Raw genomic sequence first — 21928 nt, forward strand, 5'->3', positions numbered from 1 at the left:
AAATTCAAGGAAGAGTAAATAAATGAGTCAATGAAAAACAGTCCCCTGAGAATACAAATTGACATGAGACCAAGTAGAGCATCAATACTTGAAAAACATGAATATGTGGCCCAGCTACACTTGTTGTAGCCCAGACTGTACATCTTAGACACATCCATGTTCCTTTTTTTTCTACTTGGACTTGAGAGCATTATATTCAAAACAGTTAACATTCATCCATCTGTCCATCCATCCGTCCGTCCATCCGTCCATCCATCCGTCCGTCCATCCGTCCATCCAGCCATGGTTTTGCTGTTTAGATGTTCCATGTATCAGCTAACAAAACCTGAAATTCTGAGAGAGACCTTGCATGCAATTTTATGTGGATACTAATAAAGATGCAGGAGAGAAGGACTTTGTTCAATACACAGCATGCAATTTGTGCACACTGGAATTCTGCAAAAGCAAATGAATGTTATTTCAAAGGGACTTTATAGATTGGAGGTTGTCAGCTTCAATGCATCCTTCAGAAATCTGGTCTGGCCTAATTAGTAACAGGAAGAATGCAGTCATGTCAAGGACAATAATGATGTGGTATATTTTCGTCCTATTCCTAGAGTGAGATATGTCCCACAGAAAGATCATTGGAGTTGTCTGTAATAGAGAAAGAAAGCTGAAACCAGTATGATGTATGAAATTTTCTGCCTTTTCTGCCTTTCACTTAAAAAGTGTAAAGTTTCTCAAGAGTTGTGGGGGTTTTTTGGTGTGTTTTTTTGGTTGTTTTTTTTTTTTGTTGTTGTTGTTTTGTTTTGTTTTGGGTTTTTGGTGGGGTTTTTTTGTTTGTTTGTTTTGGTGTGTTTTGTTTTTAATAAATTTAGAGGAATCGCTAGCTAATAAAATGGGGGGAAAAGAAGCTTTTCCAAAAACCTTCAGTGACTTAATTTACTAGTTACTGTTCAACCACTTGCAGATATTATATATTAACTTAGGGATTTATTTAATGAATAAACTGCAATGATGTAGAGCTGTGTGGAGTCATGAAGTCATGAGAGCAGCAGAAAGATGGACTTGGTTGTTAGTTTTTGAATGTTTCACTGTGTTGCTGTCAGGGATTTTAGCACTCAGGGACTGACCAAAATATCATCATCAACTAAGGAATTCAAAGCTACAAATCAACAAGGTAAATGCATTATATAGTTAATGGTGAACACAAGAGTTCAAACCTAATTAAATTAAATCAAACCTGTGGCGTCGACAACTAATGCTGTGAAACTGAAAAAGATATGCTTGAACTCCCCTTTCCTGGACATTATTGCCTTGGCGGCTGCTGCTGCCCGGGATGGTAATGGTTGTAAGAAAGCAGAGGGTAAGAAAGTACAGACAAAGGAGCTTGGGGGAAGATACTGCCATTTGGCATGGATTAAGGACTGGTACGCTGTTCTTTATTACACAGACGTAACTGTAAATGAGGAAAACTTAGATATGAAAGGAAGGACTCATATGGTTTGCTTGACTGAAACTCAAGTTGAAGTATAATTTTGTTTTCTCATTCCCCATCAAGAATCTTAGCACTAATTATTTTTATCCATTCCCTTTCCATTATGTTTTAGAAAAGCCTAATTTAGTCTTAGCTGGCCATCCAAGTATACATTCCTAAAATAGATTGTGCAAAAAAAAATCCATTTGCACATGAAGCAGTGTGAACAATATCTTCTAGTCCTGCTGTTCAGTCTTGTTTCAGAAATAGAAAAGATGCATAAGTTTTAATTTTGTTGTATTGTGGTAGTCAGGCAGAATCTGCAATTAAATCAAATATTTAATAGAGGAATTTTAGTGGGACAGGTTTTTTAATTACTTATATGAAATAAATTTTTATTGCACAAAGTGTAAAGAGTTAGGTGTATCTGAAAAATATCCTCATTGTTTCTCACGATTATTTGTAAATTGATTTGGAATGAATCCAAGGGTGACTATTTAGATTAGGGAAAATAATCCATCTCTCTTAAAACCTTTATCAAAAAGAGATGATACAAAATTTTCTTGTCCTGTTCTGTCTACCTAATAGATGGAGACAGGAAACCACTTTGTCCTGAGTAGCATGGAGAAATTATAGGAGATCCTATTTTTATATAAAGAGTTTCACTGTGACTGAATGAAATTCTATGTTTATTTAATACAATACAAATGGCAGGAATTAACAAGCCCTGATGTGAGGATTTAACATCGCCAAGGGCAGCTCCCTCCGGAAGCTTCATATGGCTTGAGGTGACTGTTATTTCACAGTACATCATATTGACTACTGCATGCCTTCTTTTAACACCTGAAGTGCCATTCAGAATGTTACTGAATTATTGTCTTTCAGAAGTCTTCTTGACAATAAAGTGATTATCTTCATTTAAAGAGATAATAGCTCTCATGACTTGACACAGAAATAAAACATCCTTCCATTAAGAAAATTTGTATGTTCGCACATTTCATTAGTTCCTTTGCTGTGGCTTTAGTAAAAAAACTATTTTATGAAAGTGCCTAATCCTCCTATAAGTATCTCCCTGGGTCAGGGATCATAAATCCAATTCACAACCTGTCAGCATGTACACATGAAAGCAAAGGAAAGAATTGTGGCATCAGAGAACCGTTTGTGTTGGAGGAAACCTTAAAAATATCTGGTTCCAGCCACTACCAGGGACACCTTCCCTGCAGGGACACCTTCCCTGCAGGGACACCTTCCAGTAGACTGGGTTGCTCAAATCCCCATTCAGGCATCCCTTGAATATTTCCAGAGGTGGGCATCCACAGCTTCTCTAGGCAACTTGTTCCAGAGCCCCACCATCCCTACAGGAAAGAATTTCTTCCTTATAATCTAATCTAAACTCATCATCTGAACAAGAGGAAGCCTGTAATGCTTTTCAAGGAAAACAAATAACTAATGTAAAGAAAAGTTGTCCTGTGCAATTAATAAGACTTGTCTTCTGGGAAGTATTCTGATGACTCCTAGAATGATTTCTTCCTCTCATTTTCTCTTTGTGAACTAATGAACAAATATGTTTTATGAATTGGTACTAAAGTGCAAGTATGGTTAAATAGAGGTATAAAATCTCTGTTACTATGGTTTTCAAGAAGAACATGGATAGAAAAATGGACATTGGAGCAATGCTTTGGTTCTGTGTCCAGTGAATGATGACTGAGTGAAAATTGTGAGAGATCTAACCTGCTGTCTGAGCTCATGAAAATAGATATTTGATTTTATGGCAAGGAATGTTGTTTTGCTGATTCTCAGGAACATTTTGCATTGCCAGAATCTCAATGCTTTTTGTAAAGAGGGAGAAGGACAATTATCTTTTTTTTTTTTCAGTTTTTCTTGAGAAAAGCTCAAGAAAAATTGCATATGTTTGCTTTCATATAGAGGAAATGTATGTGCAGGGAATAGTCCCAGACATGCCGTAAGATACCAAAAACCACATCCAATTGTCCTACTGGAATGAGAATTGATTATATCCAATATTTCAAAATTTTATTATTTGCATATCATGGTTTAGTAGAAGACACTGGTTTGAGACTTGTAATTGATGTGACATTGCTTGTCTCTAGCGGATCATGTTGATTGCAAGCAGATAAAGAATGGTATTGATGTATTTCTTAGAGAATATGCTGCAACCATGGTAGAAAAAGAACATAAAAATAAATTAAATATTGCCTTACGACATTTCACCCTTCCAAACAATGGTGAAATATGTATTTTTAATCTCTGTTTCACCCTTTTGTATAAGTTCATGTGCTGAGTTGTTAAACATCCCTTGACGAAAAAACAGAAAAGGGAATATGGCTGAAACGGAATGGTAGACAGTGCTATTTTCAGAAACAAAAGTAGATATAGTGGATTGTATTTTTTGCCAATCTCATTACTGAATGAAGCACCAACTTTATGATAAAGTTCATCCAATTAAGAGTTTTTTATACCTCATCAGAATGGAGGTTAATCTTGGATTGCATTCATTGTAAAGGTCATGGACAATGTAATTGTGGAAGATGTGACTGTAAAGAAGGATGGACTGGGAGAAAGTGTGAACATCCACATTCATGTCCAATGTCAGTTGAAGAAAGTGCTAAGAAATGCCAAGGAAATTCTAATTTACCTTGCTCTGGAAGAGGTAAGCACATTTCTGGAAGAATTTTCATGCCCTTTAAATGTACTTCCATTAAAAGAATTTTTTGTAGATGTCCAGAATTGCTAGTACTGAAAAATGTGTACTTTCTTGGTTTACTGTGCATGAATCACATCTGCATAACTTGTGATTCAGGAGGAGGGAGGAGAAGAATACAGAGGTCACCTATTTTACATGCTTTGCATTTTATTTTACATGTCTTAACATTCATTTTGGAGGCTTTCAAGGGTGCTTTGAAAATTGCTTTTGTTAAGTCTTTACAAAAGGTACATTAAAAATATGGATTTATCCTGTGAATTTTTTGACAAAAGCAGCTTGAGGTCTTCAGCCTGTGTAAAATGTTGTGGCACCATTGTGATAAGGACTGTTTGGATTTACTCTAAGACTATCCATTAAGTGCAGGACTGACTTCTTTTATAAAGTGCAGCTGTACTTCAGCACAGTTTGCTAGCTGGCCATTGGCTTTGCATTTGAAAGCATTTCTTTGAGACACTGTAGCCTTTTCAAGAGTTTTGACTAAAATATATATACTAAGTCATTGACACATTTAAAAGATATATTGCAACAATTTTTCTCAAAAGGAAAAGGACCTGCTAATTCTCCTCTGTGACTGTGTGAAATGTGGTTTTCTGCAGAGAGAAGAGAGAAAAGTAAATATAAGACAGAATATTTCTAGAACTGGTAATTGAAGTTGTTATGAATTCTGCCCATTTAAGTATTTTCTGGTAAAGGCCTAAAGCTTCTCTTGAATTACTGCATTTGACCCTTAATGTCAGTTCATTTGTGATTTGTTCTTTCACTAATACTATCTAACATAGTCAAAAATTGTAGGCTGTCCACCCAAGTTATCTCTGTGGCAATTGTACTATTTTCCCCTGTAATTGTGTAGCAGCTCATTTACTTCCTAAAAGTAGCATTAGGAGTATCTTAAAAGAACTATGTATTAACAGACAGTTGCTTGCTCTTTTCTTAATTAAGCTGCCATTTTCCAGTTAATTGTCTCTCTTTTGCTGCTAAAATTTTGCAACAGAATTTTTTGCTACCAGTTAGTTGGAGAATGGGCATCTGTAGAGAATGAATTGCATTTTGTTTTTCATGCTTGTAAGAATGATAACTAAAAGAAAGGAGTGTTGACTTTTGATTTTATTTTTTATTTTTTAATACTGGATCTTTTTCTTTTCCTGACCTTATGGATGTTGAATGTCTATTCTTTCATCTGCTTCACTAAAAGTTGTGTATCTTGAGAGCTTGGAGTCAGTTCTATGATTTATTTGCATTGTCCTCTGTGAGGACAGAGAAAGAATAAAAATCATAAAAACAAGTTTAATTTGAATAAATATATAGTATTGAATTTTTAAAATTAAGTATAATACGAAGAGTAAATGTAAAAATTTTGACATTAATAACAATAATTCTACCCTTTTGGCTTTCTGCAAAAGTGCCTAATGATGCTGGCAGTGTTCTCCTGTTGAGATCCTGGCAGTGAAATAGCTAATTTTTAGGTGAAATAATTTGACTGAGTGACCTGTTGGTCAAAATTTTTGAAAGCAGTAGCTATGGGAACAAAAGGCTTAATTGATAGTGGCTTTCACTGAACTTTGACTTCCAAGCAAGAAGAGATCACCAAGGTGTTCAAGGAGTGCAAAAGGCACATATGTGGATTCAGGACACAGTGTGATAGACAGCTGCTGTAATGAAGGAACAAGAGATTCTGCATTCCAGACTGGAAAAAAAATTCCCCATGAAAACTTCCATTTAAAAATGGAAAGCCGTACCTTGTTTTAGTTTTATGAACAATTTTGTTTAAGATGTTGGGAAGATATTTCAGTCTACTCATCTGTGTTTTACTGGACAGTGTTTCCTTTTTACCCTGGACTCCTTGGATTTCTCCTTGTTCCGTGATACTTTGGATAAAAAAAAAGTAAGAAAGTTTCTGAACTGCTAAAGTAGGGGTTAGTTCCTATGAAAAATTGTCATTGGACTTGCATAGTTAAATTTGGTGCCATTTGGAAATCCCACTACTTGTCATGGGAAGAAGTATGACACAAGCAGATGAATCAAAAAAAGGTTTTCCAATCAAACACAATCTATTTCAAGTCTTTAGGAGTGGGAAAGGCCGTAGGCTTGTAAAAACATGCCAAGTTTTTCTGATGCCCTTAGGGAAGATTGTGTGATGAAGAAAGGAAAGTCTGAAAAGGAAAAGGAGATTTTGTCTTTTCCATTTGGAAATGATGGTACAATGACAGTTATCCTTGCCCAGGTCAGTAATCCACTGTACTGCCAAAGAAGTTGAGTCCTTAATGTCCTTATTTAGTGGGATCCTCTGGTAAGGCAGTTCTGGTATGGAATAGGATGCACAACAGAATTCTCAGAGATGCAGGCACATGACTTTATGATTTTGCCATGTATTGTTTCCTTAAAGAATGTTTTCTGTTCATCTGTACCTTTTGTTTTTAGATTTAGATACTTTTGTTATTTATAGCAATGGGGACGAAGAGGATTAGCACATCCCACCCAGATTTTGAGAATCCCATATTCCCTTAATATCAGTCATGTAAACTCAGCAAGAGAAAAAAAAGGTATAGAAAAAAGAACAGGGAATGAAAATGGTTTTTTTTAACCTTTAATGTAACAGGCATATAAAAAAATTGTATTAAAATTATAGAGAATTGAAAAGAGGTCAGGAGGAACACAATTAGATAATCACTCTCTATAAAATGCTATATGTTATGATTACTCAGTCTATATTTTGCTCTTCTGAGGATAGATGAAACAGTGAACTTTGTTTTCAGACTGTAATTCCCTTCCTGGTTTTCCCCACTCATAAGAATTTGAAAGAATTCACATGAAACAAGCTGTTTCACGGGTGCTGCTCAGCATGTGGGGATATCATAGAGGCTGCCAAAAAAGTATGACACCATGGTCTTGTATTTCTTAGCTGCTCCAGCAGGTGAAAGAGAGAGAAGGCTTCTGTTGACATGCTGAGTAGTAAAAAGAAAATGTCTACATACTGAAATGGTGTTATAAAGACAGAGCAATTATAAGTTCTCTCAGTTACATCAATCAGGTTGTCTATACCGTCAGTAGTTCCTACTATATATAAGGTGAGAGAAGATAACAAGAAAATTTTGGGAATAAAAACACATTAAGTACTTTCCAAAAATTACTTTCCCTACAAAAGTCTTTTGAGGATGAGGAGTGATTCTGGGCATCATCTTTCATATAAAGCGAAGAATCCTTCTATACTCTTATTCCCAAGAGTGTTGCTTTTTTTTTTTTAACTTGCTCCGTGACTTTTAGCTTAGATGTAAAACTTCCACTTTTTTCACAGTGAAAATCTGTTACTTTTAAGAGCACACTCTACCTCAGGACCAGTGTCAGACATAAAGGAAAAGACATACCAAAAAATCATTATGGTTTGAAATAAAGAGGTACCATATTGTTGTCAGGATTAAGGGAAAAGACAAACCACTTTTCTCTTTAAAATGCACATCAGTCACTTGAGTTTTCCCTTTAGGTACAAAGCAGATTTAAAAATAGTTTTAATAAAAAATCCTTTAGGAAGGGAATTGAAAATAGAAAGAGTAGGTTTTGAGAATAATAAATGAGAGGGGTTTTTGTTTTTTTTAAATAATCTTGTTTTCCTCACCTACCCTTGGTGAATGCAGCCATTCCATGGCAGATTTACAAAGCCAGATAACTGAAAAATACTCTTATTGGTATTTTAGCATTTAAATATATTTTCTAAAATTACTTTTATTTATTTGCCACATGGAGAAAATGAAACTATTTCTTTATTTGTGAAATTCCTCCTTACACTTATGCTCTAGCATGGGCTAACTGAAAAATGAAGGGATTTTTTGGTTCTTTACTTTAAAAGATTTCTGTTGTTTTTGAAAAGGCCCCTAAGCCCCATTTTTAAAATACTAAATCATTAGTTCAAAAATTGTGTGTCGTTTTGAAAGTTTACCAACAGCAATAACTTTGCCATTTTTTCTCTATTTAAAATTATTAGATTTTGATTAACTTAATGGAACAGCAACAGTGTTCAATGCATTCTTAAAGATTCCTTGTGGTGAGCTAAGGCAGGGAATCAATCCCTTATGTTCTGTAATTCTGTTGCCAGGCTGGCCAGATACCATCTCCTGAAGTCTGAAAGCAAAGGTCAGTGATGGCTCCCAACAGCAGAGCCATTGGCCAGTGCTTGCTGCAAAGACTTAATCCTTCTCTGGAGCATCTTGTGTATCTTTTTTTGTTTGATACGCAGTTTATGCTGTTCTGAAGCAATCTCATTACATACAAATTGTCGTATCAACTGCTGTAGATTCCAGTTGATACAAAATGGAGAACATAAACAGAAGGAAAGAGAAACACACATGAGATAATCCTATCTGTGTGGTGATGATAGTGGATGGAACCTAGATAAAAATAATGTGCTAAATAGCTGCCTAAAACCAGGTGTAACTACACAACTCTCTTCTGACCTTTGTGAAGTCTTATATGACTCATGGAAAATATGACATAAAATATTCAGCTTGTAAATAATTTTGAGTTGGATGATTAACTACTACCGCTTCATATAAACCTTTGAATGACATAATTCAATATATGTTCAAGATTTTTAAATCTATACAAACTGCAATGTGGTAATCCTGATCTTTTCATATGTACAACAGATAAGTCCCTACAGCTGGGTATGATGCCTTAAAAGGGTAAAAAGGCTGCTGGTGGCATGTGTCACATCATGAGAACTAGTTCCACTCTATTACCTCTGGAACCTCATTGAGTATAGCTCTATAATGTTACAGTTCTGGTTCTTTTGTTCTAAGTGCAGTTATTAGTTAAGGACTTGGGAGTATCCCTCTAGTATGACATTGGTAAAACTGATAAACAAAAGAAATTTCCTGTTTCTATTAGACACTTATAGAAAAACATTACTTCTGAAGCCTATGGCTTGTTGGCTTAGTAAGGAGAGATGATAGTAGAAGTTGCTATTTGAATAATTCACTATACTTTCTACATGACAGGATGGGGTCAGAGCAGAAAAGTGTAAACAATCCTAAGGTAAAATCTAGGTTACTACCCCTGCCACTAGCTCTTTACTGCAGACCCTTATTATGCAAATTGTGCTGTTTAATTGAAGTGTAAATTACTCTAATGTACATCATCTCTGAATTTGGCATGCTGTTTTCATTCATTTTGCATGACCCCTGCATTCTGAAGGAGGTCTTAATTAGAGCACTATAGTCGACAGCCTGGCAGAAAGTAGCATTATTATCTGGTGTAACAAGAACAGAACACAAATTCAAGTCATGTGTCACATCTCTAGCTTTCATCTCATCAACTTTGAGATCGAGCTCTTCTACATCTGTGTGCTTCAAGCAGAGAGGCACTCTTGCTGTGCTATTACTTTAATGCTGAATGAGCTGGTGTAACAGTATTTGTTATACAATTTGGAATACTCTTATATGCTGGACTGGCACTTTGCACTCCATTTATTGTCTGTTGAAGTCTAAGAAAAAAATAGAAATAAATAGTTCCATCCCATTCCTTTTAGATTTGTGTATCAATAGTTTAGATCACTGATTTTAAATAGCTTCTCTGATTCAGGCTCTGTTTGAGCCTTTCTCTCTTAACTGAAGCAGAACCTTCTGGAAGCTGTCTTTGTTAGGAAAGCTTCCAAATTTTAATTTTTTTCTTTTTTTTCTTTTTTTTTTTTTATCAGAAAGTGCTCAGGAGCTCATCACTTCAGTTTTTCTCTGTAGAGAATGGTACTTATTTGTGACTGACCTATAGCACTCCTTGCTGTTGTTTTTTACCTTATACTGTTGTATTTTTGGGAGACATCAAGTAGGGACAGAGGAACTAAAGGAAGAACATTTCATTTCTTCGGTGAACCCTTACTTGCAATGCTTATAATTCAGTAGTAAAAAAATAGTTCATAAAGTATCTGCATAAGTGCTTTCTTAATCAGTTCTGGAAGAAGCAGGGTGTGTTGGAAGATGTCTGTTTCTGAGATGTAGGTGATATTACAAGAGTGTGGTAATTCTGTAATAGAATTTTTTACTGTTCTGAATTTTCTCACTTGTTTTCATGGTGAGAATTTTGAGAAGCAGTAAAGAATTGAGGGAAAATAATTTATCTGATTTAGGATAATACTTAGGAATAAAGGCTGTGGGATAAAAGCCCAGTATAAGAAAAGAATCTTTAAACCATGGCATCATTGGCTGGTAGAGTAACAAACATGGATGCCACCTCACCAGCAAGAATAATTTTACATGCTCTTTTTCAATATAGCATGTTTTCATTAAAATATATTTCATTTTATTCTCACCGGTAAATAAGGCAGTAAAGGACAAAAAAATTCTGATGTTTAAATGGATATGCAAGAGGCCAGATCAATTATTTATATATGCTATGTCTGATTATTCATCTGTGATATATTAATATGTCATTACTTACTATGAGTGGGGTCGGTGTCTGCTACAGACCACTTGATCAAGAAAGGATGTAAAAGAAGCTTTGCAGTCTTAGAGCTGAAGGAAACCTCAAGGTTGGAGGCCTTGCTAATCACAGCCAGTTTACCTGGGTTTTTTTCCAATGATCCATATGCCTGCTGGAGTGTGCTTGGAAGCACTGGTTTAGGTAAGATTGGTTAGGGTACAAATGGCAAAAATCTATAAAATAACAGACTTAGCTGCTCAAGTGTTTCTCTGATGGCTGTAAGCACTGATCATATGAAAGATACCTCTTACTTTCTCAGTGCCTCTGAAATGCTACCACCTCTGGACACTTTGCAAACTTATTTTTGTGTGTGATGTCTTCCTCATTCTTGTTCTCTTGATCATAATTCTTTCTCCAGATAGGACCTCTTTCATCTGTGAAAGGATGTCTGTTAATGAAGACATCTGTGAAAGACCTTGAAGGCCAGGACTGCCTTTCTGACAGCTAGCTATCTTCTGTACATAGTGTCTTCCATATCCCAGTCTTGATTAATTTTCTTTACCTTTGTCTCCCTGTTTCAATTGATGTGACTCTGGTTTGCTGCTCTAAAAGTCATTATTCAGTAATTGTTAGTGTATCTTTGACATAGCTGGCCTTTTTTTCAGGCACCCCTGTTTCTTTCAAATTGTTTGAACTTGATTTCTTTAGCAGAGCAGGGAACATAATACAGAATGCGAATTGAGGGTGAAAAAAACATATTCACCAATTTGCTTTATCATATTTGCCTATTTTTTATATAATTCAACAGTCTCAATATTGAAATTGTTTTCCAGAAAAATAGTGTGTGAGAAATAATAGTTTTGCCTAATACTGTGTGTGAATTTGGCTTAAATTTTCAATGCTTGTTCTATTTGTATTCTAGTGAGATTTATAAATGTAGATGATGGCTGTATTTTAGAAGAATTTTCCTATATATTTATATATATTTACCTATATATTAATATTTTTAATAGATCACTGTCTTAAATTAGCCAGCCAAATTATGCTGTTTACAACTGAAAGAGCATGGTTAGGATTAAAAATGTTCAGAAATAAGTGGATTCTTGTAAGTGCTACACTTTGCTACAGGCTGGCAATTTTAGAATGTTTTCCAGTAGTGGATTGCTGTAATTATCAAAATTGCTATTACCTAATCAAAGGCTGGACTGACACTCATTTATGTGGACTTCCTCTGAATCTACATTCTGGTCTGTCTCTTTCATTTGATTAGATAGTGAACTGCAGATAGACCCACAACACATCAAGGCCTCTGATGGATGGTATGTGCTTGTAAGAGCCTAGAAAACAAATATATTGTTGTCAATGGTGGACAGAGAAACTGCATGCTCTTAAGCACTGAAACCTGACAGTCAGAGATTTGACGTTTCTTTCATTTTTTGCCGAAGGATGCCTAACATACATGAAATATATTTGCTTTTTATATAATAAACTGATTTTAAGGAGGTAGAATGTAAGCTATGCATTCCAGTCAGTGAAGATATAACCAATTAAAATTAATAATAATTTTTAAAGTAGCCTAGATTTTTGCTGCTCCAGACTGTCATCCTATTTTGGTTGACTTCAGAAAGTGATGTCTGACCAGAAATCAGGATTTATTAATGTCTTGAGTACTTGCAGAGATACAGGAAAAATTCACACTGAAGAAAAATTATTCATTGCAATGTGCAAGGGTAATTGTAAGAAGGAATGCTTTTGCAATGCATACAACATGAGACATAGATGCAAGTTCATTTTACATTTGAGCAAGTGACACAGCTATTTAAAATGGAAGTATCTTTAAGTACCTTCTCTCATGACTTTGGTATATCAAGTATTCTTAGTTTAATCACAATAACAGGAGACATTCCAAAAGAATCTCTGCTGGAACAAAGAAGCAAGTGAGATGTGTGCATGTGTTTATGTAAGAGCTGATTAGATTTCACAGCTTGTTCACTAGAACAAATATCTCCCATGAAGTTGTACAATGCAGCAAAAACTGAGACTGTCTGTATTGTCCAAAATATTTACTCATCACCATAAGAAATGTATGTATATTGAAATATTAGTGCATGAGTCAACTTGTATTTGGAAATGCACTTGTGTGTGCACAACAGAGTCAAGTTATCATGTTAAATAGGTGCTAGCTATTGTAAACACAGAAGAATGTCCTGTGTTTACAATGGGTGAGGTACATCTTAAATTTATCTAGACATGAAAATATGATAATTCAGCCTTTGGTTTTGGTGGAATGATAGTGTTTCTAAATCAGAAATGATTTGCCCATTTCTTCTATATTTCTATGTTACTATAAGATGAGTTGTCATAATTCATACTTTATCCTACTGTCCTTAAAAGAATTACTATCAGGCTAACCTTTCGATGCCTGCATTTGGGTTCTATGAATCACTGCAATTTACCGAATTATTTACCCCAAATGTGATGTCTTACTGCAGTATAAATCAAGGTAGAAGAAGTCTGCTGGAGCAAGGAACCTCTGCTGTTGATACACAGATAAGAGTCCTTTTCCTGAATACTTGTCATTTGAGAGTGTTTTGACTTCCCTTGGCAGTGACATCTTTAGTAGTAAGTTAAATAGTTCTCTGGATTACCCCAAGGCACTGAAACATGCTTGTCTAAAGCTGGGTTGATAGAACACCCACTGGGCCACTTTTGCCCTGTGCCTGCTAGTATTCTCTCCCAACAATTCCTGATAGTAGCTCAGGAATTGGTGTGGGCTAGTTGCTGGTCCCAGTGGGCAGGCTGGATGAGGCTGCCTTCATGGAAGATGCTTTGATAGTACAGATGCCATTTCTTCCATGCCAGTTGGCCTCAGTGCTGGTGAACTGTCCCAATCTAATTTACGAGTAAAGAGACATCTATCAAATACTGTACTGTGGTTATTCTCATGAAGATTGAATTTCTTTCTGCACTGAAGCTGGTGTGGTAGCTTGGAAGCCTTCAGGAAAAGATGAAAGAAAGAGAGGAGTTTCCAGCACATAATGTCAAGGACCCGCTGCTTACTCTGAACCTGTTACTTGCTCTGTGCCTTCTTCAAGGCAGCAACTTGTGTAAAATAAATGGATCAGTTCTGACCCAAAATTGGTTTTGTATAGTTTGATAGATGATTAGTAGGTTCCTAGGCTGATTGAGTAATTTTGTTTCTGCCTTACTTTGCTTATGAAAATTTTTACTTAAAATACCTGAAAGATCCTTAAAATTCAAATGAAACCAATTTTTAGGCTTAAAACTGTTAAGAATTGCAAATATTCAGATTGTTGGTGAATACCATGTTGCGTTTTTCTAGGATATGCTTTTTGGAAAGGAAGTCTGGACTTGATAGAATAATTTTGGAGGCCTAACATTGTGTGGGAAAAATGAAACACTACCCTTTTTCTTAACCAGATTTAAACCTGACCAGGTTCTAACCTAATCAAAGCTTACTTGTTTATCTGTTTCATGATTTCTTGCTTGAGGAGTTCCTTATTTTTCTGCTAGTATTTTGCTATGTTTTACTTATGTTACAAAATGAGTTATTTCACTCCTATGGTAACTGCACATCAGTAGGGTATTTGAAGCACATAGGGACAAAGATTAAAAATTTCTTTAAATTCTATTTGGAAGAAAGGCAATAAAAAGCTAAGCCAACTTTTTTTTATGGTGGTCAAAAATAGACTTGCATGTTTTTATCAATAGTTATGTTCTGCTTTATTAAATTCTAAAGTGCTGTTTGCCAACTCTGCATGAAGCATTGACTGGTACATTAGAGATACAGGTATTTCTAAGAGTCAGAACACTATAAAGGTAATTTATTAAGTAATTTAATCTCATTTTCAAAGTATGTGGGGTTTCCTAGGCAGAACGAAAGCCTTCTTCTTTCAACAAACTTTTAGAGCTTAATACATTTAGCAAATGCTGAGTTCAAATCAACTGACTTTGATATTTAAGCTGAACTTCTACTGTATTACTTTCAGAGGTTGCTTCTTTAGTGTGAGCATACATAGTGATCAATATATGATCTATAAGGAAAAACCCAGTATCTTGCAAAAGCATTTTCTTTTTTGATAAAACTAAGAAGTAAATGTAGTAAGTTGCTGTTAAGTAAGAATGTCTTTAAAAAGATGTTCTTTAGAGTTTTGGAAGTCCATCAAACACCTGTTTCTAAAACTCAGCAACATTTTCTTGTGGATAGTGCTTTAAAGTGTTTTGTTCCCTGTGATTTTATAAGCATTTGTATACTTGCTTTGCACAAAAAAACTGAAATGAAAGCAGTAGCCCCTTGAGAGAGAAATATATGGAATTGTTTCCCTACTTTTACATGCTTTTAGAAATATTTGTGTATTGTGAGCCTGAGTACAGACTGAACTCAGTATTTTAAATGGAAGCAAGGATCACGGAGAGAAGTGCAGGGGAAAATATTGGCTTTTGATCTCTCATTGAGAGTTTTTGCAGTTATCAGTGAATAGTGGGAAGTATTGTTAAAAAATAAAAGCCTAAATACCTTTAAAATATTTGTGGGATATAAGTCTAAATATTTATATGAAATCTTGGGCAATAACACTACAGTAAATTTGTTTTCTGCAATTTATGTTTGGAGAAAACTTGTGCAAAGTTCAGGGACAGTTCAAAGTCAGGAAAAGTCAGGCTGAAAGTTAATCTCCATACTGAGAAATTGCTAACAAAGGTTCTTCTCAGTGAAAATCTTTGTCCCAGAATTTGTGGTTCTCTTTCTGAGCCAGGGTTTCACAAAGAGGAACTAGAAATTGCCGTAATACATTATGTCATTTTGTTTCCTGAGTGCCACTAATGCACTTCTTTTACAGGAACTGCTGAAGTTTTCCTAGTAGGCCTGTGGGTTCAAATGCTCTGCCCTTTCCTTGCCATCTTCATTTGTCGAGTGCTCAGAATACTTTCAGGAGACAGCTTTGTCAGTTCTGTTAGAAAAATTATTCTGTGGCATACTTGAAGTTAGATATTTGTCCATGTCTGTGTTCTTTTTAGTTTGTCCTCTTAATCACACTTCATAAAGCCAATAAAGTAAGACATGACCCAAAAAAAAAGTGCTTCTGATTAAATCATACTTTCAGTAAAATTTACTGTTACCTCAGGTCTCCAGATATAAAATTTAAAGCATAGAGTTGGGTAAAACCAAGCAAAACAACTTTCTTACATTACACAGCATTTCAGAGCAACAGATAAATACCAGATTCAAGAAGCTGCTGTTTCATAAACATAATAACCTTTGCTGAATCTGGTCCCTCTGACACATAGAATCAGAGAGCGGTGGGAAAATCAGATAATAGCCATTACTGGTATTATCTGAACCTTTGGACTTTTTGGTTGTTTTGGATTTTTTTGTTTGTCTGCTTGTTGATTTGTGGGTTTTTTTCCTCTCATGGGTCATAGTTGTTGCTTTAAAGGTTGATTATCTGAAGACATGCTGCTCCTAATTATTTGTAAAGTGCAATAAGTGCCCCTTTCTTTCTCATAGGTAATATAATAAGTAATTAGTATCTACTTATTGTAAATTAGTCATTGCCTAAGTACATGTTTCAAAATGACAGCACCTTAACAATGAATGTTTTTGAAAATTTGTAGGACAGAGTTTTGAATGTGAAACAATGTATCTGGTGGGGTCCCTTCATCAGTTTACTCAATAATATTTTAAAAGCATCTTCTGCCTCATTGATGCAGGCCACCATCAGAACATGGTGTGTTTGGAGTTAATTTATTAATAACAGCCCTTTGATTGCTGTACATGTCTTTCTTCTCATTGTGAGAGGTGTCCATTTAGTAACTATTCCAATACTATGTATGTTTATAAGGCTGTGGAACCACACTCACAAAAAAAATCCTTCCGAGTGGATTGTGAACCCAGTCTGTTATTTCCCACTAAGGGACTTGTTTCCAAACATAAGGCAGTGATTAAGAATAGAGATTGAAGAGGAACCTAGAACATAACCTATAACCTTCTTTCAAGTTTTGAGATTTATTTTTAAAGAAATGACCTTAGGACTTGTTTGCAGTGTGTGAAAGTGGCAACCTTACCCCACCTAGCAACTCATAAACAGTGCTACTTATTGTTATTGCCAGTAGATGGCATTCTTTATATTAACTGAATAACTAACAGTTTGAAAGTTTTTTGCCAGTTTTTGTTTTTGGTTGGTTTTTTTTTTTTTTTTTTTGGGAAGGGAGAGTGGATGATAGACATTTGCTTTTCAGGGTATTTGAGGAAATCATACATTCCTGCTATTTTGAAATGTCTATCAGAATTCTTTAATTCAGCAAAGCAATCTTACTGGTTTTTGTTTCTTTTCCAAAATTAAAGTAATTATGGAAAAATGTAATGATGCAATTAACTCAGTAATTTTTACTTTTATTTTGAGTGAGGAGAAGTAAAGGGTTTTTCTTTTCCTCTTTTGGGAGCTAGAATATTTAATGGAGAGTTTAGAGTTAAATATTATTGCTACTTTTATTCTAGAAAACTCCTTTAAAGAATTTTTTCTCCCCTATTGCTTACTGTCTGCAACACCTACAGACTATAGACAGAACCATTTCTTCTGTAGTAGATCTGTGGCAGAACTGAGGGAATAACTCAGTGACCCAAGACCAGGTGTAGTTTATAGGTCTTCAAATGTTTGGTGGCTTTTTTTTTTCCCTGTTTGAATGTTTAAGCCAAAGCCCAGTAAAGTTAACAAGAAGATGTACATTGGCAGAAGAAATTTTGTGAAATTCTGTTTCAATCCATACTGAAATAAGAGGGCTACTCCTAAAGAAATGTATGTTGATGGAATCTAACCAGAAGATTTTTCATGCATTAATCATATTGGAATCCATGACCTTTGCAATGAAAAATGAGAAACTGAAGTGTAGAAGATATTTCAAGATCCATTAAAATTCAAAATGTATTGCATATTCCAGTGCATTATCCAGATATTGATCATTGTGGCTTTTGCATGTGCTGAATGTTAATTTCACAGGCACCAACAAGTAAGTAGGAGCCATACACCCCTGAAGGTATGTGGACTAAAACTGCAATTTTCCCAGCTGGGATACTGGAATAGAGTGCACTTGGTTGAGTTTGCTATCACATGTGGACACATTCTATCACATTATGCCTGTAAAATTGATCCATACCCAGATGTGAGGTCAAGGTGAGTGTGAGCAGCAGCCTCTCATATTCTGGGCAAATGAGGCTTCTCTGGCTGGAGCAGGTACTGCCAAATGCAGAACACTTTTCAGCTACCCACTGTTAGTGACAATGAATATGTGTCTGTGAAATAATGAATTCATACCAGTGAATTCACACTCAGTTTCTAAACCTAGCCTTTGTAGTGACTTTCAGCCCTTAATAATGTACAGCTGTGTCAAACCAAAGGAAAATTGGAAGACCCTCTGTGTCACCAGGTCAATTGACCTGGACAGACTTACACCCTATAACTTGGAAGAAAAAAATTAGACTTTTACCTAACTGCACATTTGTGCTTACTGGAAGAAAAACCTGTTATTCCCAGGACTGTCAGAAGTTCTGTGGGTTGTGACCTGCTTGCAGTGGTGATTCTTGTCACAACCCTGTAGTTAGAGGACCAAATTGAGAGCCAGGGAAGAAGAAAGATATTTGAACTATGTTTAAGATTATGGACAAAATGCATGGAAAGAATACTTAGGTATTACATCTGTAATACCCAGAGCTTGTTCCATTTACCCAGTCTTCATTGGAAATGGCCTTCAGAAACTCTGCTTAGAGAAAATACTACCTCAACACATTAGGAATCACATTAATTTTATGTAGAGAAATAAGGTTTTTATCTCCCACTGCACAAAGGTTCCGATTTTTGTACAGAACATGCACTGGAGCATAACTGAAGAGTAGCTCAAAGTGTCTCCCACACATTAAAGTTTCATATAAGCTTTGAATGGACTCTGAATATAAATACCACAAATAAATACAGATATTTCTAGATATGTAATGACATACTAGAATTCGTATTTCTGCTTATCTGTTGAATTAGAGGTGCAATTTAATATTTGTGAACTAAATTTGAGTTAATATCCTAATCCATGCCTTTGCCAAAAAGCACAGACTAGTAACCCACTTTATCATTATTGAATTGATATTTAACTTGAGTTGGCATGCAAATGTTATGAATTCTGGATCTTTTTATTCAAGTTTTTAACTCTGGTAGCATTTTTTTGAGCTTGTGCCCAGATGAGTAATAGTTTTGTTTTAATAGTTTCAGTATGTTTTAATACTTAAAAGCTGTTACCTTAAGCAAGAAATATGCTGATCTTTTCCCCTCTTCTTCTGGATGTAGAAAGAATGGGATATCTAATCTGAACAGTCTGAACTTTGTTTTGTATTAGCTATCTTCTTGTTTCACATCACACATTCCAAGATTTTTTGGTACCTCTGGGTGACCTTAGCTGATCCCTTAGCAATTGGAATGTGATGCATCATTGATTATCATATAATACAGACACTTGCAAGATGTAATCAACTTGGAGGCCTCTTGTTCATGTATATATGAAGCAGTCAATTTGTTTATTGGCTTTCTACACTTACTAGTCATAGATGACTGATTGTTGACTGGAGATATCACCATGATCTTATGGCCAAGAAAATATTTGTCCAGGTTTTGTGAGGATACAGAGGAATAGCAGTTGAATAATAAACATATAATCATAATTTTACAAGAATTTTCAGTAACTAACACAGCAAAAATGATTATGGTGAATAGAGGTGAATGGTAAGAAGTGTAAATATGGCTCTATCATTTCCTAAATCTTAAGAGTTCTTTGGTAGCAATGTCAACCAAGAAAGACGCAGGAAAAAAAAAACTCCAAAAAGACAGAAGGAAGGGCATTAAAAATATAAATACAAATGTATTTACTAACAATAACACATGTTTTCCAGAGGTCTGAAATTAAGTGCATTATGATGGACAGTTGTACCTAAATCAAAGCAAGTTGTGCAAAAATCTGTCACCTGTAGAATTATCTCACACACCAAACTTCAGACATTAATTACAAGTCCACTCTTGGATCATTTCAGTGAATATATTTACAGTAGGTCACATGAATTTCAGAGTAAACCTCTCATTCCATTCATGATGTTGAGCACTGTCAAGCTTATGAGCGTCTTGAAGAGATCATCAGTCTTTTGGGCAGAGAGCTTGAACATCAGTAAAGTTGCAAGTTGTATCAGTTTCTATTGAGATCAAATAGATAATTTATCAGATGACAAACTTTCAAGGATGATCTAATAAGCAGGTATTTTGTAGAAGGAAAAGTCATCTTCAAAGATTTGTACTCCTGTTCAGCAGTTTTTCTTTCTTCTATGCTTAACTTGTAACTACTTAAGGCTATTATGATTACAGCAAAGAGTTGTGAAACTTGACGTGATGTGTTTGGGTTAGCTAGGTCTAGCTGCAATGCAAATAGGGCACACAAACATAGCCAGTGGTAAGTAGTATCTTAAATGAGATCTGAGGCTCCTTTAGGTGTGAACAATAACTCACACAAAGTGACTAAATGACCTAAAAAATAGTGCCCACTGATGTGGAATTGCATAAATGGACTGTCATTTTGTCATATAACATGTATCTGTGTTTCTGAAGAGCTTTTTCTGAGATGCTAAATGTGGTTCTTTCTCAATGGGAATGACTCATATTATCACAAATTTGTTATTGTGACATTTTTGGGTATTATTCCATCTTGTCCATCTAGCTTGGTGTTAAAGTCTTCAGAGTGTTACACATTGAACTGAATCAGCAAGGTGACATAATCTCTTCTAGATTAATTTGAAAGGATTGTGGAGCAATAGATCATTTAGATAATGGAGTGCTGTAATGATTTATGCTACTTAAAATCCTGTAAAATAGAAATTTCTTTCCTCAGAGATAGGTGACTTCTTGACAGCTATCTTTTATGAGCTAGAAAAAGGCTATATCACCTCCAATACAGCAGGTTTTCTTTGGGCATTAACACGCCTAGATTTCCAATGCTGGAGCATTTAGTCATAGTTAGGGTGGATGACTGTAGGCATCATAATTTCAAATGTAAATCTTAAATTTCATTTCTCTTGCATGTTATTCTGTAAGAATTCATATCTGTGAACAGATGAGTGGAATTTACTTACACAGACATTCACAGAATCTCAATATTGCTACACTTTCATTATTTTAAATTTAGGGCAAAGCTTGGCTCAGAAAACCAACAGAATGTTTCAGTTTTCTTCCAGAGGCAAGTAAATAAGAGTCAGGGACCTGATTACAATCTTAACATGGAATTGCTTTATGTCAGTAAGGATTGTGCAGTGCTAAAGGCAATGAACTCTGCAATATATTACAGAGAACATGTTATAGTTTCTAAACTCTTTTGTCAGAATCCTAAATGTGCTGTGCTCTATCTTTTTTTTTTTGAGTAGGTTTTGGTGAATTTTCATATTACTGATGTGTGTCTAGAATATAATTTGCTTAATAGTGGCAGAAACGTTTTAGTGTAAGGCACTATCTTGAATCACAAAAAGTCACATAATCTATGTATGATGTAAATCTTCACTCAGCTTTTTAAAACTTCTTTGGAGACAGTGGAGGCTGAATGTAGAAACATTTATGAGAAGCTGAAGTGTTCTTGCTGTATCTGAATATCTACACACAGCTCAGTAGTAAAGCAGTAAAAAAAAAAAAAAAAAGAAAAGAAAAGAAAAAGGATAAACTCCAAATAATGTACAATAGACTTTGAAATTGAAGAAGAAATTGAAATGCAAAAATACTGGGAAAATATCCACTCTCTTTTTCTCCTGTGCTGTTTGCAGATGTCAAAGTGGTGGTGGGGGTTGTAGGTACAGCCTCTGTGAGGTGGGGGTCAGTTCCAGAGAACTCCAGGCAACCCACCACAGGGCATGGCTCAGGCCCTCAGTCACGGAGGGTGGTGCCACTGGAAAAATGTATGTAAGAAAGGTTGGAAAATGATGGACAGGGAAGAGGGAAACAATAAGTGAGGAACAGCAGTGTGAGCACTGTGGTTAGAGAGGAGAAGGAGAGGGAGGAGAAGGAGAAGGAGGAGAAGGAGAAGGAGAAGGAGAAGGAGAAGGAGAAGGAGAAAAAGGAGAAGGAGAAGGAGAAGGAGAAGGAGAAAGAGAAGGAGAAGGAGAAGGAGAAAAAGGAGAAGGAGAAGGAGAAGGAGAAGGAGAAGGAGAAGGAGAAGGAGAAGGAGAAGGAGAAGGAGAAGGAGAAGGAGAAGGAGAAGGAGAAGGAGAAGGAGAAGGAGAAGGAGAAGGAGAAGGAGAAGGAGGTGCTCCATGG

The 21928-nt window shown here is 35.5% G+C and overlaps 1 protein-coding gene across 2 annotated transcripts in view; it reads left to right on the forward strand.

The window, feature by feature from the left end:
• The window catches only part of ITGBL1 (integrin subunit beta like 1), a 130217-nt gene that overhangs the window by 63063 nt on the left and 45226 nt on the right, over window positions 1-21928 (forward strand). For both annotated transcript variants that reach the window (XM_038127221.1, XM_038127212.1), the window contains exon 7: window positions 3981-4127. In XM_038127221.1, the coding sequence (XP_037983149.1) occupies window positions 3981-4127 (147 nt within the window). The remainder of the gene's footprint in view (window positions 1-3980; window positions 4128-21928) is intronic.

Source organism: Motacilla alba, chromosome 1 (genome assembly GCF_015832195.1).
Source record: "Motacilla alba alba isolate MOTALB_02 chromosome 1, Motacilla_alba_V1.0_pri, whole genome shotgun sequence".
NCBI lineage: Eukaryota > Metazoa > Chordata > Aves > Passeriformes > Motacillidae > Motacilla > Motacilla alba.